This window comes from Musca vetustissima, unplaced genomic scaffold (genome assembly GCF_032173495.1).
Source record: "Musca vetustissima isolate MV318-11 ecotype Yass unplaced genomic scaffold, APGP_CSIRO_Mvet_v1 utg11893, whole genome shotgun sequence".
NCBI classification, from domain to species: Eukaryota; Metazoa; Arthropoda; class Insecta; order Diptera; family Muscidae; genus Musca; species Musca vetustissima.
Genome location: NW_026880757.1, coordinates 30,836 through 56,167, shown reverse-complemented (window position 1 = coordinate 56,167; position 25,332 = coordinate 30,836). Strand labels below are relative to the sequence as shown.

Here is a 25,332-nt window from a genome sequence, read left to right as displayed (position 1 = left end):
ATAAATATAAGTTTAGCTTTTTTGTCTTAACTCAGTAAATTAAACAAAAAATCGTTTTTGCCTCAGTTTCATTATTAAATTTCAAACCAAAAAAAAAAAAAAATGTAACAAAAATTCCAACTAATCTAAAACTAATTTGTTTCAAATTCTCTTTATAAAAAAAACTATATTTTTTCTTTTGCATGACATCCCCATTCTTTCATAACCCTTTCGTCGTGTATATACTTCTTTAAAAAAAATAAAATAATCATCTTCTCCCAATTTGAATTGAAAACATCTTTTAAATTCAAAATTGTATAAAAAATCCCATCAATTTCATAGAACGAAGACGTCAGACGTATTCATGGTCTTGCTACACCAATCAGAAAACTTACATCAAGACCTGAGTATCGACATTTTATTCATGATGTGAGTAGTTTTTAACTAGACTAAATTTTTTTCCCTCCTACCAAAAAAAAAAAATAAGAACAAGAAAAACAACACATTTCCACAATAAAACAACCCCCAAAACTCTATTAGACTATGTTTTTATTCTTTGTCTTTTTCTTCTATGGTTTATCTAGAATCTGTTGTTTTTTATTGAATTAGTTTGACTGACATCTGTCTGTTCTGGTTTTTAGTTTTGTTTCTTCTGAAAATAGTTGGAACGAAAAAAATAAAAAACAATTGGCCGATTTTCTTTGTCTTTATGATGTAGTACAAATTGGTAGTTAGGAATAATAAATTAATTTTGAATTTTAGTTAGCAGTTTGTTTTGAAACAATTTTCAAAACTTTTTGTTTTGAAAACAATTCGTTTTCTTTATAGATAATTGGTATTAATTATATGTTGGCATGTCGTCGTTATTGTGAATGATAAAAAAATGTTTTATTATTTTGAGAATATATTTTTGCATGTTTCTGTAAATATTATTTTAAAACATATTCTTTGAAAAATCTACGCCTCTTTTAGGCTTTGAAAAAATGTTCTTTAAAAATCCACGTCTCTTTTAGGCTTTGAAAAAATTTTCTTTGAAAAAATCCACACCTCTTTTAGGCCTTGGAAAAATATTCTTTGAAAAATCCACGCCTCTTTTACTTACTTAGCTGGCTTGTGACAGAACTTTCGTTTCATAAGCCGAGCTTAGAAAAGATTTCCAGGCGCATCGGTCTTTCGCGCAGTTTTTCCAATTTGAAAGACCAACGCATTCTTGGCCTTCCCCTTCTGCGTGAACCATCAGCTGGTTCGCTTTTATATGGCTTCTGGGCTGGCGCATCTTCATCCATTCTCACAACATGACCTAGACATCGTAGTCGCTGCAGCTCAATAGTCTAACAATGTCGATGACCGAGAATAGCTGGTACAACTCATGGTTCATTCGACGGCGATATTCACCGTCAACGCAGATCGGCTCATAGATCTATCGGAGAATTTTTCTCTCAAACACTCCAAGGGCTGCCTCATCTGCTTGCGTAAGTACAAATGCTTCAGATCCATATAACAGCACGGGTAGTATCAGCGTCTTTGTAAAGTGTGAGTTTGGTCTGGCGGGAGGTGGCCTTGTTTCTAAACTGCTTACTTAGACCATAGTAGCATCTGTTGGCCATCACTATCCTTCTCCGAATTTCAAAACTGATATCATAAGTTTTATTTATGGCCGTACCATGGTATATAAAACCTTTGACTACCTCGAAGCTGTAGTTCTCGTTGATACCATCAGCTTGGTCTCCTCGCCGTTTACTGCCAGACCAACCTTGGCAGACTCCTTCTCAATTTGTTGAAAGGTGGTTGTTACCGCTCTCAATGTTCGACCCATTATGTCGATGTCATCGGCGTAGGCGAGTAACATGTGTTGTTTGGTGTTCACCGTTGCGTCTCGTATGACCTTTTCCAGCAGGATGTTAAAAAGATCACACGACAAACTGTCACCTTGTCTGAATTCTCATTAGGTATTGAAGGGTTCCGATCTTGTGCCTGTTATGGCTTTATACACCTCTGAACGGATAGGGCTGTCGAATGCGGCTTTATAATCGATGAATAGGTGGAATGTGTCGATGTGTTTTTCGTGTGTTTTTTCCAGCATTTGGCTCAGAGTCACACAGTACGCTGGATAGCACTTTATATGCGATGGGAAGGAGACTTATTCTTCTATATTTGGCATATATCGTCTTGTCTCCTTTTTGTGTACGGGATGCTGAGGTTTCAATTATTGGGCAAATTGTACTAATCAGCTGGTGCATGCTCCAGCATCTGACATCCAGTCTTGAATAGTTCGGCTTGTAACCCATCGGCACCTTCAGCCGATTGATTGCTATTCTGCTTCATCTTGGCTAGGTGGTATACACTCTATACCGTCATCTATCATTGGTTCTCGGGTATCCTCTTCACCGCTACTATTTGATACCAGAAGTTTTTCAAAATGCTCCTCCCTGTCTGTATCTGTCACCAGGTTTCCTTCTTCATTCTACAGGAGGATGTGCCTGCACCAAAGCCTTCGGTTTGGTGTTTTACCCGTTGGTAGAATTTTCGGACTTCTTTCTGACTCCTGTACATCTCGATTTGCTCACGTTTTTCTCGTTCTTTTTTCTGAAAATACGTTTCTCCTCTCTCCTTTTCTCCCGATAATTCTCCATCACATTACGTGTTGCTACTGTCTGCAGGGTTGTCCTATACGCTGCGTTTTTCACCTCAGAAGCATTACGACACTCCTGATCGTACAACGGATTTCTTGAGGGTGGTCTTTGCTGCAGTTTGTAGGTCAGTTCGTGAAGCAGGTGGGTAAGTTGAGCGGAGTAGGCCTCGGCTACCTGTTGTGATTGCAGCTTTTCGACATCGAGTTTCGGCGTTACATTAGATCGCACCTTTGCTATTCGCTCCTCGGATCGATCGAAAGTCTAATACACTGGATGAATGCCTTCCGTCTAACACAACATGATCAATTTGATTTCTCGTTTTCTCGCTTGATCAGGAGAAATCCAGGAGGCCTTGTGTATATCGAGATGCTTGAATCTGGTGCTGCTAACTACCATGTTTTATGCTGCCGTGAAGTCAATCACTCTCATGCCGTTGTGGAATGTTTCTTTATGAAGGCTTAATTTTCCGACGGTGGGGCCAAAGATATTTTCCCTCCCTATTTTTGCATTAAAATCTCTTAGCACAATTTTAATGTCATGGCCAGGGCAGCGATCACATGCTGTTTCTAGGCGCTCATAAAATATGTCTTTGGTCTGCTCATCTTTGTCTTATGTGGGAGCATGAGCGCAAATAAGACTGATGTAGAAGAACCTCGATTTTATACAAATTATAGCAATTCGCTCATCTACTGGAGTGAATCTGGAGACGAGGTCTTTTATTCTCCTGTTATTAGCTCACTATTTCAACGGGTGATGAAAATAGCTACCCCAGAGGTCGGGGAGGTCAGAGATGCTTAGAGTACGTGGGTACCTACCTTGCGGTCTTACCCCACGGTGCTGTAAACACCAGTTAATACAAAGCGTCAACCAACGCCCCCACACCGAAATGCAGGTACCAATCGATCACACGTATTTGGACGCGATCACCTCCTTGGATGAGGAGCGGAGCCCATCTAAAACTCCTGCCTTTCTATGGGTCAGGCACCCGGTTGTAATGCAACTCCACACCGAGCCAAAGCTCTCCCCGCGATTTGGGTATAAACCACAACCAGCACGATGCTCCCCGAAGGGCCAACACCAACTGCCAGGCTAGATCCGCAGACCTAGGGGCCCTGACACCCGTGCTACTGAAACCTTCGGTCAGGTTCATAGCCAAAGCTATTACCAGTAGAACCCCAAACAGTTCGAGACTGGTCACTCACAGACTATAGCCTCTGCCCAGCTTCATAGCCAAAGCTACTACCATTAGGACTAAACATGCAGGCTCTCTACAATGAAACAATTGCTGAAAGGGGATACAATGCAAAAGTGGCCACCAACATCACACGATATTGGTAGCCACCATGCATCTCACCCCTCCCAACAATTATTCCACAAGCCTGCTAGTCCGGGAATGGTCCCCCACAGACTAAACTCTGCGCGTTTTCGTAGCCGAAGCTACTACCATTTGAACTTGTAACTGCAGGCTCTCCACAATGGAATGACCACAAAGAGAGGATGAAAACAGATGCAAAAACCAACACCTCTCGATGCTAATTCCCACACCGTCTCCATCCTGACCCAATGATCATTCCACAAGCCTACAAAGTTCGGGAATGGTGGCCCTACTAGTTTCGATCCACGATCCGGGACTAGTAAACCCAAAGACAGTGTCCATAACTGAGATGAAAGAGGGACCAAGATAAGACTGGACTTCGCCATGTTAAAGCCAATCAGAGCCGTTGCTTGGTATACGCCGCCCTCTATGAGTCCTTGAAAAATATTCTTTAAAAAATCCATGCCTTGTATTGGCCTTGAAAAAATATTTTTTAAAAATCCACACCTCTATTAGTCCTTGAAAAATATTCCTTAAAAAATGGAATAAAACATCGGAAATCGTCGCAACAAGTTCTGACTAAAAGAAATGTTCCACGATTTTAGAGAAGACTCTCTACTCGAAATTTTAATGTTTTACTTTTATTCATCATTTTATTATATTGTAATCTTAAGTTTAAGAATGTCTCTGCATCATTATTTTAGATATAGCGAAATGAAAAAAAAAACGAAATGTTTGCACCAAAAATGCTTATTAACAATTTTGAAACATTTTATTAACATATTTGTCTTTTTTATTTTTCTTTTCCATTTTTATCACACACAAAAAAATCAACATCGCCAACAGGTGGATTCTCGTGCCTCATCATCCGGTACACCCTCCTTATCGTCGAACTCCTTCATCTCGGCAATGTCATCCCAGGAAGATGTGGCCCTTGTCAATTTACATCAACAGGTGAATCGCCCAATCATTGATTCACCTCTCCTCATGGCCAGTTATTTGAATCATTTGTCCCAAGTGAAATGTTTCAATTGGACAACATGCTCATTTCCATCGGGTTTGGATGTCTTCTCTACGCCACTCTTTCATGAAAATGAAAACGGGGGCCTAACCTATATTGGCAGTAAAATGGTACCACATTTTGATTTATACTCCTCGTGGAGAGAAATAAAAGTTGTGCCACGTTATGAAAACACAACGGGTAGTAATAGTTCGGCAACATTTATGGGCGGCCCCAAGTCACATCCATGGGATCCTAGTGTCCTCCTGAAAGAGGAGGAAAGTGATAAATCTACCAATGGATTTGATGATGGCGAGTTTATGAGTCTGCAGGCAGAGGGTGCGGCATGTACATCGGTTGTGGCCCGTCTCAAGGGACAGGTTAATGTGTTCTTAACGCCTTTATTGTTGGAAGGATTACAGAGGTAAGTGAAGTTGATTTTTTTTAATTAATTTCTTTTAACTCGTACAAGTTCCTTAAGGATGGGAAAATTATTTAGATACATATCATCATAATCTTCCGATTCGCCGGTATCACGGGGAAAGGATTCCTGTAATTGTTGAATGTATGCTTCGTTCGGGTTAAGCTGTTTGGGAGGGATATTTTTTGAAAGGAAGAAATTAAAATTGTTCAAGTAAAGACTTACCAGATCTCTTTTTGATCGAAGATATTGATTATCCCTTTCATATGGGGAGTTAGAATCGGTTTCATAATTCATATCATTATTGAACGAGTTATTGTCCAGGTTCTCTTCATCTTTGTCTTGGGATTCTTCACCTTCTTTTGAGAAACTGCAATGAAAAAAGCGAGATAGTCCCTCAAAGATCCCTAAAAAATCCACGGCGATTGATAATCCCTGGAAATCCTCCCATCATACCTCTCAAGATCATAGTCATCATACATATGGTTCTCAGTACCGATTAGTATATTTAGAATTCTCAAATCGTTGAGGGATAGATCACCTAAACCCTGTTTTAATTCTTCATCGGATAGATTGTCGGTCAGCAAGGCCTACAAAGAAAATAAATGATATATGTTTCAGGATTTTCTAATGAATATTTAGAATTGAAAATAATTACAAAAAATGTACCGAAATCGCCAATATTATCTGCAGAAAGTCAAACAGAAGAATAATAAAAATTAAACTATTTTGAAAACCTATATTTATTGATATATTTTTCCTTTTTTGTTTCTTTTTTTGACAATTACTGACTTATTTTTAATTATTTTGTTTTCAGAATGGTCGAAGCAGCAATACCGACATTTTCAAATATGCACCTATTAACCGTAGTCAACTATATACACTCGTCGTGTATAGCTAAAGTGAAAAACGACAATATTTTGAAACGTGATCAATCTTTGAGTTATTGGTCTCAGGTACATTCAAATTCGAAACGTTCCACAACCGAACGAAATCTCTTAGGTCCTGGTGACTCATTCCTCAGTGATGTCTACGAAGAAAGTATATCGACAAAAACACAAGGATTAATTGTATTACCGAAAGTCAGCATAACAATGTTGCAATCATCCATAATCGAAGAGGTTATATCGGTGGCAGCATTGGATAATGTACAGGTAAGTGAAACATTTAATATTCTTAAAAAAATCCACGCCTCTTACAGGCCTTAAAATTTTTTCTTTAAAAAATCCACTCCTCTTACAGGCCTTAAAATTTTTTCTTTAAAAAATCCACTCCTCTTACAGGCCTTAAAAAGTGTTCTTTAAAAATCCCCGCCTCTTACATGCCTTAAAAAGTGTTCTTTAAAAATCCCCGCCTCTTACATGCCTTAAAAAATGTTCTTTAAAAAGTCCGCGCCTCGTATAGGCCTTTAAAAAATTAATTCTTCTACAGGTCTTACAAAATATTTTTTGAATATCATTTTTTTAAACAATTTCTTATATTTCCAGGACCTCAGTTGTGTATCGCTGCTAACCTTCTACATCGAAGGTGTGTCAACAAAATTCCATTTGGGCAAAACAACACGAGCCTCAATGCACAATGTTTACATCCAACAGACGGTGCAATCGAATAGTCACAAAAAAGGTGGTATAATGAAGGGTACCCGAGCCCTCCTAGCTCACCTATCATCCCAATCACGTCCCGACAATGTACAAGGTGAACCGATATTGATCGAAACCTCGGAAAAACAATTGGAAGAACTTGTTATTACCCTCGATGTGGGACGAGCACATGCCCAGCTGCGACGCCTAAAAACCGAAAGTACCACCGGTCAAGAATCTCCCATTATGGTCACAGCCATACCAGAACCTAAGAGTAAAGTTCTATTTGAATGCCTCAAAATGACCGACAACACAGGAGTTGATAGTATTGGTTATATAATGTTCGAGTGTGGCCTTGAAGGTGTGGGTGTAAAAATCGTTAAACGTTCCCATTTCGAAAAGTCTGAAAATTCCAAAGAGGAATTGGCTGAAATGGCCGAGGATGGTGTACTCAATGATTTGGTGGAAAATGTAACGAATACCACAACGGCGGCGGCGGCAAATAATCCACAAATTGATGTGTCCACAACATCGCGAGCAGAGGCCGCATGGCGTATGTTAACGAAAAAACCGCCAACACCAAAAACACCCAAAGAAAAATTCCAAACAGCCTTGGAGAATATCATTGTAACCGAACGAACTGAGAATTTAAATGATACTCGTAAATCGATGCCAAAACCAGCACCACCACCCACACACATGGACGACGATGTGGAAAAGGGAAAGACCAGCAGTAGTCAAACAAAAGGAAAACCTGAAGGTTTTGATAAAGTTGCCAATAAGGAAACGGATAAGACATCGTCGTGTGTTATTGAATTGAAATCGGTATGGTTGAATTTTGCCGCGCCCCCTTGTGTGCCCATAACACGTAAAATTGATTTGACTCGCCTGGATTGGAATCTATTGAGTACAGCCTCACCAGCCATTACGGCATGGATGAATCCCAGCAATCGATTGGCAATTAAAATTGTTGCTCTACTCAAGGCTTTGCATACGCGACAAACATCGGTGGCTGCTTGTCTAATGGCTGATGCGCTGGAAAATGAGAAGATACAAAGGAATCCGAAAATTAAGAAGGTGAGAATTAAATCCAACAGTTATTGAATATTTTTTTTTAATATGTGTTCTCTTACATTTTCCAGAGTCGTTATGCCAATAACTACACCTTGTTGTCGAAAACTTTACAAGAGGATCCCAGTTGTCAATTATGTTTTATTATGCAAAAATTGGTTCTCGATGAAGGTGTCCAAAAGGTGGAGCGGATATTCAAACAGGGTGATGTACCACATCTTAATACTCTGAGACAGGTATGTAAGGAAAAAGTAGTTACAAAGAGCTTCATTACATGGAAAACATTCAATACCCACACTAAAAGGATTATTTATTATATTCTTTAAAAAATCCATGCCTAGTCTTACGCCTTGAAAAAATATTCGTTAAAAAATCCACGCCTTGTCTTGTGCCTTGAAAAAATATTCGTTAAAAAATCCACGCCTTGTCTTGTGCCTTGAATAAATATTCTTTAAAAAATCCACGCCTTGTCTTGGGCCTTGAAAAAATATTCTTTAAAAAATCCACGCCTTGTCTTGGGCCTTGAAAAAATATTCTTTAAAAAATCCACGCCTTGTCTTGGGCCTTGAAAAATATTCTTTAAAAAATCCACGCCTGGTCTTACGCCTTAAAAAAATATTCGTTAAAAAATCCACGCCTTGTCTTGTGCCTTGAAAAAAAATCTTTAAAAAATCCACGCCTTTTCTTATTCCATCACTAACTGTAATTTTTTGATCATATTTTGCAGGGCATTATTGTTCTCAGTCGCCAATGGAAAAATTCACTCTACAATCCCATATTGTTCGAACATCAATATAAAAATAAATTAACGCGTCCGATAAACGTTACCTTTTCGTTTCCACAAAACGAAGAGGAATGCGAAGATCCCGAATGTGAAGGTGATAATGATTTAGGTGCATATGCTGGTGTTGGAGACAATCCTGAAGAGAGTGAGAATGCTTTATTACTTGGGCAAACACAGCATCATCGAACTCATATTGGTATTTTTTTGATTAACGCTTTGTTTCATTTTGAACAACTACGAAAAAAACTAGAAAATTTCTTTAACCCTTTTCTATTGAATTTGTGGTCGGTCACCGTTGAATTGCATTAATTGATTTTTTTATTGTAATGAATGTTTCCTTCTACTAAGCAAAAAAGAAAACAAAATCCTAAAATTTTAAAGATGTTTTTTAGTTTTCTTTTTTAATTGTTCAAAATATTTCCCTTGTTTTTTAACCCAAAATTTTATTTGTTTTTTTATTTTCCTTTTTTTTCTTAATGCCTTTTTTGGATATTTTGAGTTTCGTTGCTCTACAACTCTCACAAACACACGCTGGAGCAACGAGTGTCTAAATTTTAATTTTAATTTGCTTTAAAATCTCAAATCATTTATTTTTTTCCTTTTTTCGAAAAAAGCATTTCAGTTCAAGGTTTGCTTGGTTATCATTAAAGCCATTTTTTCATATGCTATATGTATGTGTCTGTATAAATGTGTGTGTGTTATGCACCATAACGCTCTTGATTTGGCCTTTTGCACCCAATGTCCATATTGTCAGTGTATATATGTGTGCTATTATTCTCTCTCAATAAATGTTCATTTCCTTTTTCCTAAATAAGTTTTATCTATTATAGTAAGTATTAGAGTGTGTGTCTATATATATATATATATGTATACTTGTATTATCTGGTAAGATATTTGTTATGGATATGGTGAATTTGGTGGCTTTGGAAATCTTAAGCTGAAATGCTAGCACAACAACAACAACAACACTGCAACAATTGTGTCTGTACTTTATTTTGCTATAAATAATATTGTTTCCTATTTTTTCTATATAATATTTCTTTAACTTTCGTAATATTTTATTATTTGAACAAGAAAAAACAAAAGGTTGGTTGTTATAAATATGTGTCTCATATTAGCTAGAAAAAATACACACAGTTTATATAACAATATTTTGTGAATTGAAAAATTCTTAAAAACCCCAAAAATGTCTTTTTAAGAATTTTTGTGAGCTTGAAAAAATATTCTTTAAAAATCCACGCCTTTGGAGGTAATTGAAAAAAATATTTTTTAAAAAATCCACGCCTCAATTAAGCCCTCCCAAAAAATATTTTTTAAAAAATCCACGCCTCAATTAAGCCCTCCCAAAAAATATTTTTTTAAAAAATCCACGCCTTGTATGGCTGGGTGCTTAAAAAAATATTTTTTTAAAAAATCCATGCCTTTGGAGGTAATTGAAAAAAATATTTTTTTTAAAAAATCCACGCCTTGGGAGGTAATTGAAAAAAATATTTTTTAAAAAATCCACGCCTTTGGAGGTAATTGAAAAAAATATTTTTTTAAAAAATCCACGCCTTTGGAGGTAATTGAAAAAATATTCTTTTTTAAAAAATCCACGCCTTTGTAGGTAATTGAAAAAAAAAAATATTTTTTTAAAAATCCTCGCCTTTGGAGGTAATTGAAAAAAAATATTTTTTTAAAAAATCCACGCCTTTGGAGGTAATTGAAAAAAATATTTTTTTTAAAAAATCCACACCTTTGGAGGTAATTGAAAAAAATATTTTTTTAAAAAATCCACGAATTTGGAGGTAATTGAAAAAATATTTTTTTAAAAAATCCACGCCTTTGGAGGTAATTGAAAAAAAAATTTTTTAAAAAATCCACGCCTTTGGAGGTAATTGAAAAAAAAAATTTTAAAAAAAATCCACGCCTTTGGAGGTAATTGAAAAAAATATTCTTTAAAAAATCCACGCCTTTGGAGGTAATTGAAAAAAATATCTTTTAATAAATCCACGCCTTTGGAGGTAATTTAAAAAAATATTCTTTAAAAAATCCATGCCTTAGGAGGTACTTGAAAAAATATTCTTTAAAAAATCCACGCCTCTGAAGGGGCTTGAATAAAATATTGTTAAAAAAATCCACGTCTCTGGAGGTGCTTGAAAAAATATTCTTCAAAAAATCCACGCCCTTAGAGGTACTTGAAAAAATATTCTTTAAAAAATCCATTCCAAATTCACAAAATATAGTTGATTGTGTGTTAGTTACAGTGCACTGTACCACACTCAAAAATAAATTCATAACCATATTTATAGCACCAAACCACACAGAACAGGAATTAAATTTGGCAATGAATAGTCAACTAAATAAATTTTCCTTAATATATATAGATTCCAATCAATTTGGTATGGGCTATTCAACAGATGGTGTACTGCATGGATCACAACGTTCAACATCGACCTCACCAAATATTCATCTGTCAAGGAGAGGGTAAGTTTACTAAACACTAATAATTATACCTATGTAAATAAATATTAACTTGAAATTTTTAAGAAATATACATATCTTTGTTTTTTTTTTTTAATTATATATATTCTTATATATTTTTTGTGTGATCTATATTGTATATTGTGTCCTTCCTTTTCTTGTTTTGTATTTATGTTTATTCAAAATAATGTCTGCAAATTGTAAATATCCAAAACCGAATATATTCGCTATACAAAATTAAATAATAAACAAAATAAATAGGAAAAGTTTAACAAAAGGTTCAACCTATTCACATGGCAATTCTTCCCGTTCCAGCATACAAATGTTACCCATTATATCGGGCTTAGTTGATAAACAGGCAGCGGAAATTGGTAAGTCAAGTTCAATAAAAGTATCCAATTAAAAAAAAAATTACTTTAATTATTTCTTTTTTCTTTCTCCTTTAGAATATGGTGCCCTACAAGAGGGTTCGATCAGCTCGACAAATTCGGTAAATAAATTTTGGTTAAGTTCTTCGGACAACCATAAGGAGGATTTATACTTTTGGATGGCCAAACAACAAGAGAATAAGAAAAAGGAAGCATTTGCCGAAAAGGAAATTCTTCGCCCAACACCGGTTAACAAAATTCCCGGAAATGTTCCATTGCGTTCAGGAATTATGCAAGATTCTATAACGTTGCTGGATGCACATTTGATTTTTGAACCCTTGCTAACATGCCTGGGCGTTATGCCACAACAAATGATCAATAAGTTTTCCAATACGGGTAAGTTGTGTAAAATCAAAATATTGTTTTTTTTTTTTTAAATGCTCTTTTAAAAAATCCACGGACCTCAATGTAGGTCCTTGTAAATAAATATTCTTTAAGAATTCACATTCATGGTGGTCTTGAAAAAATCCATTGGGAAATAGGCCTTGAAAAATATTCTTTAAATAATCCACTCCCTACTATAGGCCTTTTAAAATATTCTTTAAAATAATCCACGCCTAACTATAGACCTCGAAAAATATTCTTTAAATAATCTACGCCCAACTATAGGCCTCGAAAAATATTCTTTAAATAATCCACGCCTAACTATAGGCCTCGAAAAATATTCTTTAAAATAATCCACGCCTAACTATAGACCTCGAAAAATATTCTTTAAAATAATCCACGCCTAAATATTCTTTAAATAATCCACGCCTAATTGAGAGGTTCCTAGAGGCTCGAAAAATATTCTTTAAATAATCCACGCCTAATTGAGAGGCTTCTAGAGGTTCCTAGAGCTCGAAAAATATTCTTTAAATAATCCACGCCTAACTATAGACCTCGAAAAATATTTTTTAAATAATCCACGCCTAACTATAGGCCTTGAAATATATTTTATAAATAAATCCACGCCTAAATATAGGCCTCGAAAAAATACTCTTTAAAAAATCCAAATATTTCTTTTTTATTTTTAATTGTTTTTTATTTGAAAGTGAATTGAAAATCTTTTATTTATTTATTTCTAGATATTTCATCATTGGAAAACTTTGGTACAAATCTCTCGTTGATTGGCACATTTGATTCGATTCGCGTTGATATAGTGGTCTCAGAGGCCGGCGATAAAAACAAAGCGAAGACAACAAAATTACCAAGTAAAAAAGCCAATGGTCGGCCAACCATAATGATGGATACCCCACTGTTTTTGTGTGAACGTGTTGGTATTGAATTGGAAGTACTGAAAATGTCCGATGGTATGGTTGATACGGCCAGACAAAATGTCATCTATATGTCAAGGCGGCAGATGAAGAAACACACCAGCACTGTGATTAATTTCAGTATAAATATACGATTTATTTCGCAACAGGTAAGTGGGAGAGGAGGTCACTCAAATGGAATTGGAATCCAATATTTGTATTAATATTTATTTTTTGTATCTAGGTCAACATGCCTTTATTGCGTCTGCTGCATCAGATAACCAATATGTATCAAAATGTCAAGGATGCCCAAAATGAATTCCATGATCAACCGGATATGAGTAAAAAATCGAATCACAAAGATGAATACAGTTTGGGTAAGTTGCAGGTCATCCTCCAGACAAGATTTTATAAGTAATAAATTTTCCTTTTCTTCTTCTTCTTCTTCTTCTTCTTCTTCTTCTAGCTTCTGAGCCTAATGACATTATGCCATTTGGTTCGGTCTCGGATCGTTTTAATCATAATGAAAATTCGTCGGATGAGCGTTATGATAAATTCAATGAAATGGTCACCATGACTCATACATCGGGAAACAAAATGCGCCCTTTGATACAGCTGACACCCTCACCAAGCGCCAAAAATCGTCCACAGTCATTTGCCCAAAAACTTCGGTCCACAGGAAAATCCGTCAAAGGCAAATTGGGCTATACCAATCTTAATGAGTCATCATCATCACCGTTACGTGATAGCCCAACAACATCAGTGTCCGAACATCATATGTTCAAGCTATCGCTGGAATCGAAAGCCTCCCTGAATGGAGCTGGCGCCTGTGCGACCAGTGTTAGTGGTGACTACAATACAATAACTAAAAATGGTTTCACTGCCATAATACCACCCATGCTAGACACACCCAATTGTTGGAAAACCATCTTTCATTTATTGGAATTATATGGCACGATGCCGGAAACTAAAACTGTACAACAGCGAATTTCTTTGACAAATGAAAAGAAACCATTTGGAGGTGGTAGTTATATGAGGCAGGATACAAGAAACGATGATGATGATTTGACAAGTGCACCAACACCACTGCCACAACATAAAGAAATCTTTGATAGCATTTCACAGGAGAAGACCCGATTGATTGTATTTGGGGTGGCGAAGATACATAAGACCCGCCTGCTGGCCACATTGAGTGGTCTTAAATTGGAGGCGGAAATAACAACATTAAATGGTTCTGCCACATGGCGTAAAAAGGCAAGACCTGTATCGTTGGAATGTTCTCTCACCGGACAGGTTGGTAGGGCCATGATTGTGCTGCTGGAAGGTGTGGCGCCCAATCAACAGTAAGTATTTTTTTGGGTAGAATTTGGAAATATTGCCGGAAGATTGACTAATAAATGATCAGAAGCTGTTCGCATAGAAGAACACAAAGGGTACTCATTGAAGGTCAAAAGGTCTTCTCATAGAAGAGCAGGAGGTCGTCTTCTCAAAGAAAAATATTCTGAAAAAAATCTACTCATTTTAATATACCCCAAAAAAATATTTTTTAAAAAATCTACGAATTTAAATGGGTCTCGAAAATATTCTTTAAAAAAACTACGCCTTTTTATAGGCCTCGAAAAATATTCTTTAACAAATCCACAACTATTTTGGGCCTTTTGGAAAAAGGTTTCCTGTATAAAACCTGAAGGTGTTGTAATATTCTTCCTAAAAACAATAGATAGTGGCCAATAGAAGGTTCCGAAGCTCTTCTAAATAAATAACCCTCTTAAGCCCTCCATTAACCGATTGAAACTAAATTAATTTTCTTTTCCCTCTCTATTTCCCATCTTCCCTTTAGAACGGTTGTTAAAGTGACAGTGGGTAAAAGTCAAACCCTCTACTCAAGCCTTACAAAACGAGGCCGCGATAAGAATTCCGGCCTGCTCTCAATTGGTCCAGTTAATATTGAAATACCCCAACATCCGGTGGCATTACACGGCATGATGACACGCTCCTCAAAACAACTATCATCGACCCTACAAGAGCTGCGCGTAGGCCGCAACTCCGGACGTACCGCATCACGATCACATAATTTAGATGAACCCGAATCACCATTTCATTCACGTAACTCTGGGTCAAATATGGATGCCAAAGAAAAACCACAACCACATAGTCGTAAATATAATACTCAGACACGTTCGCAACCTCAACAAAATGGCCTATTGCAACCCTTGGTTATGCAATTTAATGTTCTGCTGCAATCGCTGTCAATTAATGCTGCCCTACTGCCATCACTGCAGGCTCAATATCGTATGAATCATGTTAGTTCGACTGGTGTGTCGGGTAATCGTGCCAAGTTCGTTATTGATCTGCCGACACATACACTGAGTTTTAATACTAAAATTCAGGTGAGGGTGAGTGTTTATGATACCCAACCGAACGTGGAATGCTAATCTTTATGTGCCTCATTTTTGGTGTTTTTTTTAGAATGAAATGAATTTACCATCCGAGGCCTGCATCGCCCTGCCACCGGTCCATGTAAGTGCTGAATATATACCCGAACATCGCCAGGAAGAAAACGAACGTGTCGAAGGTGTGATCCTCAGACAAGGCGGCTATGTTAATGCCTCTGCTGAAATTGGCGAATTTGAAAGATGCCTGACCACCGACTTACTCAATCATTTGGTATTCGTACAAAAGGTGTTTATGCGCGAAATCAACGAAGTTCTGCAAAAAGTGTATGGTGGCGAAAAACCGGTACCCCTTTGGTCCGAGGACAGTGATAGTGGCAGTGTTCAAGAGTCTAGTCTCAAACGCATTCTCTTCTCCCTGAACATTTCCATGAAACGTATACAATTGACGGCCACCACACCGTGCAATTCAGCGGTACGCTTTGAAACGGGCACCCTTGAATTGCATCTATCGAATCGGGTTAAAAATCTCGGCGAAGGTAACGATCGTAAAATGTTCGGTAAGGCGCATATCGATTTCAATCTATCACTCGGTCAATTGATACGAAATGTTATATTCGATGAGGCCGAACCGGAATTTCAACAATATGCGTTTTTTCACACAACTATCGGTTTACGTAATGCATTCCAAGATGAATTACTTAACGAGGATAAAGAATTGATCCTACTAACGTTAAAACGTCCTTTGGTATACATTCAGCCGATAGCTGTTGATAAGGCCATATTAGTGTGGTTGAATTATAAGAATGCCTATGAATATTGGGCTGAGAAGCGGGCCAATTTGAATTATGAAAATGCCCAACAACAATCGCAACAGGTGGGTAGAGTGCGAAAATGAGATTTATGGGAAATTTTAAATTTTGTATTATATTCGTTATTTATTTTGTAGCAGGTCTTCGATCGGGTGGCATTTAATCAATTTAGCAACATTGCTGGCTCGAATTTGTCAACATTGTTCCTGCAGTTAACTGTGGAGGATATGGGCATTTGTCTGCCCTTAAATCCGGTGGCTAATGTAAGTATAAAATTGAAATGATAATAATACCTTGTTTTGTGAGAAGAACAGAGGTCTCCTTATAGAAAACAAGAAGATCTTCTAATTGAAGACATGTTAAAGTAAACCAGATGATCTTATAGAACATCAAAAGATCTTCTTTTAGAAGACAAAAAGGAAATTATTTTTTCTATAAGAAGGCGTTCGGATTGGTCTTCCATTTTGGTTTTTGACCTTAGGAAGTCCTACCGGTATTCTACAAGAAGGACATTTGGTCCTGAGAATCCACGCCTTGTATGGGCCTTGAAAAAACATTCTTTAAAAAATAGCCTTATGAAAGTTTTTAAAAAATATACTTTAAAAAATCGCCTTGTGAAGGTTCTTAAAAATGTTCTTTAAAAAATCTAAGCCTTGTAAGGATTTTGAAATCATATTCTTTAAAACATCCACGCCTAGTATGGGCCTTAAAAATATTCTTTAAATACCCCTGAATTAATTCCATTTTCTTTTTCATGTTTTTCTCCCCTCTGTCCAGTCCTGGGGTACAAGATCCTATCAAGATTTTGAACCCAAAGGTGCAGTGGTCATTACGCTGGAAAATACAATTATATCAGCCTGTAATTCCGGTTCTTTAGTGTCGAAGGGAAAATTCCAAGGTTTATGTTTGCGATTTGCTGACGATTTTGAAACCACACTCGACGATTGGAAGCCAAATCCCAGTGAACCAATTATGAATGTCTGTGTGGTGTCCGAGGGTACCTATGAGGTATGTTCTCGTACAACGGCGGCGAAAAAAATGGAAAATGCCAAATGGCTGTTGAATGTGAAATGGCAAATGGAAGGTGTCGATATCCATTTGGATATAAATATTGGCAAACAGCTGTCGTCTTTGGGTCATACCCTAACCATGTTAAGCGGTTTCGAAGAGGAAGAAACAAATTTGGATTCACCCGACAGTGAAGATGAAGATAAATCTCAGCGTGATACCTTTGGACGTCGTAGAGAATTTGAGAATCTACCACCGTTTGTTTTTGATCCTACCATTGATTCGAAGAAGCGTTCATTTATGATGGAAAAAGAAATGGCCGAACAGTTGAAGATAATTAATGATTTGCGTACGTTGGGCGCCACTCACAATACCATTGCCCATGAGGAGCGTAGACTGCAGGAGTTGCAGGCAATTTGTTATAAATTCTTTAGAAGGGATATGATACAGAAATGGAAGCGGCCCTCCATGCGGCGGAGTATGAAAACATCGCAGAGATCCATATCGTTTATGGGTGGTTCTCATAGTCATCATATTGATGATGGCTTGGCAACATATTCCGGAAGGAGATTGGATCCCATTGCCTCCAATGATGAAATATCAAGTTTACAATCTACCCCAGCTTCGTGTCATTCGAGAAGTGCTTCCTTGAAGACATCCGGAACAAATCGTGTAACTTTTTCAGAAACAATGCGGCAGACATCTCTGCCCAATGCCGATAGTGATGATGAGCCCCAGAGTACAAATTCACAGGATGTTCATACCGACACACCACCCAGTGAGATCGATATTGATGGTACATCTGTGGAAATGCGACGCAAGCATCAGTATCAACAAAAACAACAAGAGCCGAATGTAGATTTTGAACTGGACATCAAGGTGCTGGTTAATTCGGGAAAATGTGTTTTGCACACCAAGGAGACGTCGGAAGATAGATTTTGCATTTCTGGACCAACCACAGTCAAGACTCACAAACGTGAGAGGAGTGTGGGTTATGATTGGGGTAGTCCAACACCATCACGCAGGCAAAGGGATAAAAGCAAGTTACGTTATAATCCCTCCTCGGCTGCCATGTTGACGGATCTCACCATATTCCATATACCGGGGTTGGATGTGAAGTTACATTACCAATCAAGGACAGTGGAGCCCAATATGACGGAGTCTGCACGCATGGCCAGCACAGATAGTCATCAATCAATGATGTCAGGATCCACGAGAAGGATGAGCACCAAACGGGCCTCACTGTTTGCCTGGATGACTTTGCAGTCAATACCCGAGGAAACAATAATTTCACCACATATTTTGGAGTTCTTGGAACAAACTCTCGAACCCATACCCACAAAGGCTGAACAGAGTAGTGGTTCACAGACACCATCAAATAATGCTGTCAATTTGGATATCCTACCAGCCAATTATGTGCAATATGCCTCATTCCCCGTGGATGTCATTGTCTACTTCCACATGCAACCATCTACATTTAGGTTCTCATGCCTACCCGTGTCTCGAGTGGAATGTATGTTGCAATTGCCCAGCTTGGATATTGTGTTCTCTTCAAAGCGATCAGCCGATGAAGATAATCAACAGAATCCATTTGAGTCAACAAATATACCAACAAGTTCAGCGGGAGGAGGTGCTGCAGGAACTTCCAGCTCGGAGAAAGATAAAGACAAGACACCCCAGGGAGGTCTTAGTGTCACCGGCTGTTTGGCCGACTTCAATGTGTTCATTTTCCATCCATATGGTGGCAAGAAAACCAACATCAAGGAAGCTCAATTTTCACCTCTTACCGATTCGGAGCGAAAAGATTCGCTGAGCATTAATGTGGAATTCGTTAAATTCCACATCACCCGATGCCGTAAGGTGTACATAGAACCATCTGCTTCATCGAAAAGGTCGTTGGATCAGTCAAAGGCTGTGGTAAGATTCTCAACCATTGTTGATATAGGCAGTGCCTCTTTCAAATATGATATGCGACGTCTAACGGAGATATTGGCATTCCCCAAGGCCTGGTACAGGCGACGTATTGTAAGACGTCTGTTCTTGGGTGATTTAAGTGTACAACAAACCAGTACCGAAAGTGCTGGTGGTGATCATACACCTACGACGCCCAAAGATTTTCAACGAACCAAAACCCCCGACAAATCGCCCGGAGATTCATCTGGCTTCTATGCACGTGATAAAATGAAATTGAATTTCGATACACCCACTTCGTCGACGGGTGCCATACGTAAACTCAAGTCCCTGGGTAAATCATCAAGTAATGAGTCGTCCAGCACACCACCCTCGGAAAAGAATCAAATCACCGCCTGGGAAACGTTGGTACTGTTCGCGGTGAATTTCACCAAACTCAATGTCCAAATGAATATGGGCAATGTTATGGGTAACGTGGTGTGGTTGACAAAAGATTTCCAATCTGATGGTCGTCTATCGATCGGTAGTACAGGCTACAAGAATATGTATATTGGCATTTATTTGGGTGGTTCATCGTTGGATGCCAAGGGTGGCATTGTTGGTGGTAGTTTTGAAGTAAATAAAATCAATAATCGTTTCCATATTAAAGAAGAGTCCGGTGTGGAACCATGTCACACCATACGTTTGAGTTTTATGGCATTGGAATTGCGTCTGGATTATATGGGTACATCGGTACTAATGACGAGAATCAGCTCATTCTCAGCTGCCATGAAAGATGAATGGAAAACCACGCTACTCAATGCTGGCAAGGCTGAAGAAACGAAATATGACAATTCGGCACCGAAGGCCATTATATTTGTTCATGGAGATTTATCGTGGGATCAGGTGAGTTTGAGATATATTAAACAAATCCACGACTTTTAATAGTCCTTAAAAAATCCACGCATTTTAGTAGTCCTTAAAATATATTTTTCCAAAAATCCACGACTTTTTATAGTCCTTAAAAAATCCACCCTTTATGAGGGTCCTTAAAAATATATATTGTTTTCAGCTTTGTGAGGGTTCATGAAATAAATAACTTGTGAAGGTTTATAAAAATATTTTTAAAATCCACTCTCCTTTCCAGTTACAAATCATGATTTCCAAATCAACAACTGCCGATCTGCTGAAAATGTACTACAAATTGGAAGAATTCTTTACGCAACAATTTAAATCGTCGAAACGTGTATTTTCCAGTCTCGAGCCGCGACTGCACGAACGCAATGCCAGCATGAAGCGCCGAGCAAATATGAAGAAAAAAATGAGTGGTGGTGAAAATCTAGGTCCAGACATAAGTAACACTGACGCTCGACATCATCGACATTGGCAAAAACCATTGGAAATGGTTGCTGGATTGGTAGTGCCCACATTGGTTACACGCCTACCACGCAATGGCAATGTTTTAGGTGGTTCGGTTAAATTACACGGCAACAATATTTCATTGGCCTGTTTCCATGGCATTAATTTCAAATCGAAATCATGGGCCTTATTTAGTTTAAAATCACCATTTATTAATTTCACCACAGAAGCGTATCAGGATGCGGAGACACGGGAAGTGTTTGTCACACAAACGCTGACGTCATGTTTGGGCCAATCCAACGAAGAGGGTCAACAACAAAATCATTCAATGGCCATTGTCAGTCGTATCTCGAGAAATATTGTATTTCCACCACAGTTCAAGACACTGAATGAATGGTTCCATTATGCATTTGCCAATAGTGAAATTGATGGTATGTTCGAATCTATTTATTTTGAGTTCCAATTAAAAAATATATTTTTTTTATTTCTTGCAGCCGTTGATCGTTTCCCCATTTTGGAATACGATCGTGAAATTGCTTCTAACTCAATAGAACGTGCCAGATCGGCTGCCTCCAGTACAGCCAGTTCGACCAAATCTCAAGACCGAGAAGTCATCTTTGCCTTACCGAGTTTACATTTACATTTTAGAACGGAACATAAACAGGGCCCATCAACACCCCAGCCATCAGGTAATTTCCTAATCATAAATTACTTTTAATGACATAGGGTTCATTGTTTCTTCTTCCTTTTCAGATATTAAACCTGAGGTTATCTGCAGTTTCACAACAGAATTTGATGACCACATTTTCGTTACCGTGGATGCTGATGCCTTCTTCTTTTTGCATGATTTAATTACGTCCTATGTTAAGGAAAAGGAAAAAGTGGTAAGTGTGAATCTGCAAATGTGGTGGTCCAAACAAAAATTAACCTTAAAAAACCACTCATATTTTGGTTCCTGGAAATATATTATTTAAAAATCGTCGACTTGTGTTGTTCCCTGGAAAAGTATTCTTTAAAAATCCAATCTTATTTTCTGCCTTGGTAAATATTCTTTAAAATCCAATCTTATTTTCTGCCTTGGAAAATACTCTTTAAAATCCAATCTTATTTCCTTCTTTAGGAAATATTCTCTAGGAAATCCACGCCTTGAAAAAATATTCTCTAGGAAATCCACGCCTTGAAAAAATATTCTCTAAAAAATCCACGTCTTGTCTTGAGTCTTTAAAAAAATCTTGAAATATATTATTTTAAAATTTTAGCCCTCTTTTTGGGTATTTCAAAGTAGTCTTTAGAAATGTAAGCCCTCTTTTTGGGTATTTCAAAATAGTCTTTAGAAATGTAAGCCCTCTTTTTGGGTATTTCAAAATAGTCTTTAGAAATGTAAGCCCTCTATTTGGGTATTTCAAAATAGTATTTAGAAATGTAAGCCCTTTTTGGGTATTTGAAAATAGTCTTTAAAAAGTTAAGGCCTTCTTTTGGGTATTTGAAAATAGTCTTTAAAAAGTTAAGGCCTTCTTTTGGGTATTTAAAAATATTCTTTAAAAAATCCACGCCTTGTGAGGGCCCTTAAAAATATTCTTTAAAAAATCCACGCCTTGTGAGGGCCCTTAAAAATATTCTTTAAAAAATCCACGCCTTGTGAGGGCCCTTAAAAATATTTTTTAAAAAATCCACGCCTTATGAGGGCCCTTAAAAATATTCTTTAAAAAATCCACGCCTTGTGAGGGCCCTTAAAAATATTCTTTAAAAAATCCACGCCTTGTGAGGGCCCTTAAAAATATTCTTTAAAAAATCCACGCCTTGTGAGGGCCCTTAAAAATATTCTTTAAAAAATCCACGCCTTATGGTAGGCCCTTAAAAATATTCTTTAAAAAATCCACGCCTTGTGAGGGCCCTTAAAAATATTCTTTAAAAAATCCACGCCTTGTGAGGGCCCTTAAAAATATTCTTTAAAAAATCCACGCCTTGTGAGGGCCCTTAAAAATATTCTTTAAAAAATCCACGCCTTGTGAGGGCCCTCGCCTTAAAAATATTCTTTAAAAAATCCACGTGAGGGCCCTTAAAAATATTCTTTAAAAAATCCACGCCTTGTGAAAAAAATATTCTTTAAAAAATCCACGCCTTGTGAGGGCCCTTAAAAATATTCTTTAAAAAATCCACGCCTTGTGAGGGCCCTTAAAAATATTCTTTAAAAAATCCACGCCTTGTGAGGGCCCTTAAAAATATTCTTTAAAAAATCCACGCCTTGTGAGGGCCCTTAAAAATATTCTTTAAAAAATCCACGCCTTGTGAGGGCCCTTAAAAATATTCTTTAAAAAATCCACGCCTTGTGAGGGCCCTTAAAAATATTCTTTAAAAAATCCACGCCTTGTGAGGGCCCTTAAAAATATTCTTTAAAAAATCCACGCCTTGTGAGGGCCCTTAAAAATATTCTTTAAAAAATCCACGCCTTGTGAGGGCCCTTAAAAATATTCTTTAAAAAATCCACGCCTTGTGAGGGCCCTTAAAAATATTCTTTAAAAAATCCACGCCTTGTGAGGGCCCTTAAAAATATTCTTTAAAAAATCCACGCCTTGTGAGGGCCCTTAAAAATATTCTTTAAAAAATCCACGCCTTGTGAGGGCCCTTAAAAATATTCTTTAAAAAATCCACGCCTTGTGAGGGCCCTTAAAAATATTCTTTAAAAAATCCACGCCTTGTGAGGGCCCTTAAAAATATTCTTTAAAAAATCCACGCCTTGTGAAAAAATATTCTTTAAAAAATATTCTTTAAAAATAAAAAAATCCACGCCTTGTGAGGGCCCTTAAAAATATTCTTTAAAAAATCCACGCCTTGTGAGGGCCCTTAAAAATATTCTTTAAAAAATCCACGCCTTGTGAGGGCCCTTAAAAATATTCTTTAAAAAATCCACGCCTTGTGAGGGCCCTTAAAAATATTCTTTAAAAAATCCACGCCTTGTGAGGGCCCTTAAAAATATTCTTTAAAAAATCCACGCCTTGTGAGGGCCCTTAAAAATATTCTTTAAAAAATCCACGCCTTGTGAGGGCCCTTAAAAATATTCTTTAAAAAATCCACGCCTTGTGAGGGCCCTTAAAAATATTCTTTAAAAAATCCACGCCTTGTGAGGGCCCTTAAAAATATTCTTTAAAAAATCCACGCCTTGTGAGGGCCCTTAAAAATATTCTTTAAAAAATCCACGCCTTGTGAGGGCCCTTAAAAATATTCTTTAAAAAATCCACGCCTTGTGAGGGCCCTTAAAAATATTCTTTAAAAAATCCACGCCTTATGAGGGCCCTTAAAAAATATTCTTTAAAAAATCCACGCCTTATGAGGGCCCTTAAAAAATATTCTTTAAAAAATCCACTCCCTATGAGGGCCCTTAAAAAATATTCTTTAAAAAATCCACGCCTTATGAGGGCACTTAAAAAATATTCTTTAAAGAAACCAAGCCTTATGAGGGTCCTTAAAAAATATTCTTTAAAAAATCCACGCCTAATGAGGGTCCTTAAAAAATATTCTTTAAAAAATCCACGCCTTATGAGGGCCCTTAAAAAGTCTTCTTTAAAAAGTCCACGCCTTGTGAGGGTCCTTAAAAATCTTCTTTAAAAAGTCCACGCCTTATGAGGGTCCTTAAAAATTTTTTCTTTAAAAAATCCACGCCTTATGAGGGTCCTTGAAAAAATATTCTTTTAAAAATCCAAGCCTGATATTAGCCTTGAAAAAATATTCTTTTAAAAATCCACGCCTGATATTAGCCTTGAAAAAATATTCTTTTAAAAATCCACGCCTGATATTAGCCTTGAGAAAATATTCTTAAAAAAGTCACGCCTATTTTGGGTCTTGAAAATATATTCATTCGAAATTTTACGCCTACCATTTTTTTATATAAATATAAATTTTTTTGTGTTTCTTTTCCCTTTCAGGTTGGTGCCCAATCAGCCCGTGCTGCCTCACCCAATCTCTCGCAGAATCTAAAACATCAGCTGAAACCCTATGTTACCGAAGAAATTCTAAAGGAACAACAGCATTTAGCATCTACATCCTCTAATAATTCATCCGCATCAAATACTCTATCATCTCGTAATGCCAGCTCAAGTAATTTGGATGTAAATCAGCAGCAACAACAAACATCTTCATCAGCCTCGGCTATGGCAAATGCTGCTGCGGCTGCCGCACAGCATTTGGCAAATAGTAATCATAATTTGAACAACGATACCAAAGACTCAAATAACACAAACACAACAAAACAAGCTACTAACATTAATACCAACACGGCGGCGAGTGGTGCTACAGCTGGAACAAGTGGCACTGCTACTGCTGCTGGTGGCGGTGGTACGGCAACATCATCGTCATCGGGTAACCGAGCAGATGCTGATACGGATTTGGAATCCTTCTTCCGTGATTGGCGCCATTTCGAATGTCAGACCTGGCATTTGGAACCCACTGTACGCATCCTCTATTGGGCTGGCAAATCCATTGAACCCTACGGCATTGATTATATACTCAATAAATTGGGTTTCAGTCATGCCCGCACCACAATACCCAAATGGTTGCAACGGGGTTTTATGGATCCTTTGGATAAGGTACAGGCCTTAATGATGATGCAATTATTGAATATGATTAGGGAAAACAAACAGGAGCAAAATGTAAAAAATAATAAAAATTCTAATTAGAAAAGTAAAAAACACGAAACAATTAAGGCTTGGCCAATTCACTCAGAATCCACAGATACATACCAAACAAAACATTTATGTGTAGCTTCAAAATCTCGCAAAAACCCCAATAACCGATAAATATATATATAAACCACAATGATAGTTATCTATATACATATATAAATGTGGTAGTGGAAATATATACATACACCCAATACACAATATAAAGAGATAGTGAACTTTCATACACAATAATTATAATATCTGATCATGAACAACAACAACAACTCTTATGGCAATATATAATCA

At 37.3% G+C, this 25,332-nt stretch overlaps 1 protein-coding gene across 1 annotated transcript in view; it reads left to right on the top strand.

Annotated features, from left to right (window-relative positions):
- The window catches only part of LOC133326583 (bridge-like lipid transfer protein family member 1), a 40,433-nt gene extending 15,386 nt beyond the window's left edge, over nucleotides 1-25,047 (top strand). Inside the window, exons 13-32 of the mRNA XM_061535211.1 lie at nucleotides 322-408; nucleotides 4,774-5,351; nucleotides 6,166-6,502; nucleotides 6,836-8,005; nucleotides 8,071-8,235; nucleotides 8,727-8,979; nucleotides 11,150-11,249; nucleotides 11,508-11,617; nucleotides 11,693-12,010; nucleotides 12,739-13,076; nucleotides 13,151-13,283; nucleotides 13,373-14,249; nucleotides 14,747-15,302; nucleotides 15,376-16,176; nucleotides 16,252-16,374; nucleotides 16,889-19,915; nucleotides 20,157-20,799; nucleotides 20,863-21,057; nucleotides 21,122-21,252; nucleotides 24,292-25,047. Coding sequence (XP_061391195.1) covers nucleotides 322-408; nucleotides 4,774-5,351; nucleotides 6,166-6,502; nucleotides 6,836-8,005; nucleotides 8,071-8,235; nucleotides 8,727-8,979; nucleotides 11,150-11,249; nucleotides 11,508-11,617; nucleotides 11,693-12,010; nucleotides 12,739-13,076; nucleotides 13,151-13,283; nucleotides 13,373-14,249; nucleotides 14,747-15,302; nucleotides 15,376-16,176; nucleotides 16,252-16,374; nucleotides 16,889-19,915; nucleotides 20,157-20,799; nucleotides 20,863-21,057; nucleotides 21,122-21,252; nucleotides 24,292-25,041 — 10,692 coding nt within the window. The 3' untranslated portion in view covers nucleotides 25,042-25,047. The remainder of the gene's footprint in view (nucleotides 1-321; nucleotides 409-4,773; nucleotides 5,352-6,165; nucleotides 6,503-6,835; nucleotides 8,006-8,070; nucleotides 8,236-8,726; nucleotides 8,980-11,149; nucleotides 11,250-11,507; nucleotides 11,618-11,692; nucleotides 12,011-12,738; nucleotides 13,077-13,150; nucleotides 13,284-13,372; nucleotides 14,250-14,746; nucleotides 15,303-15,375; nucleotides 16,177-16,251; nucleotides 16,375-16,888; nucleotides 19,916-20,156; nucleotides 20,800-20,862; nucleotides 21,058-21,121; nucleotides 21,253-24,291) is intronic.
- Nucleotides 25,048-25,332: the final 285 nt, after the last annotated feature.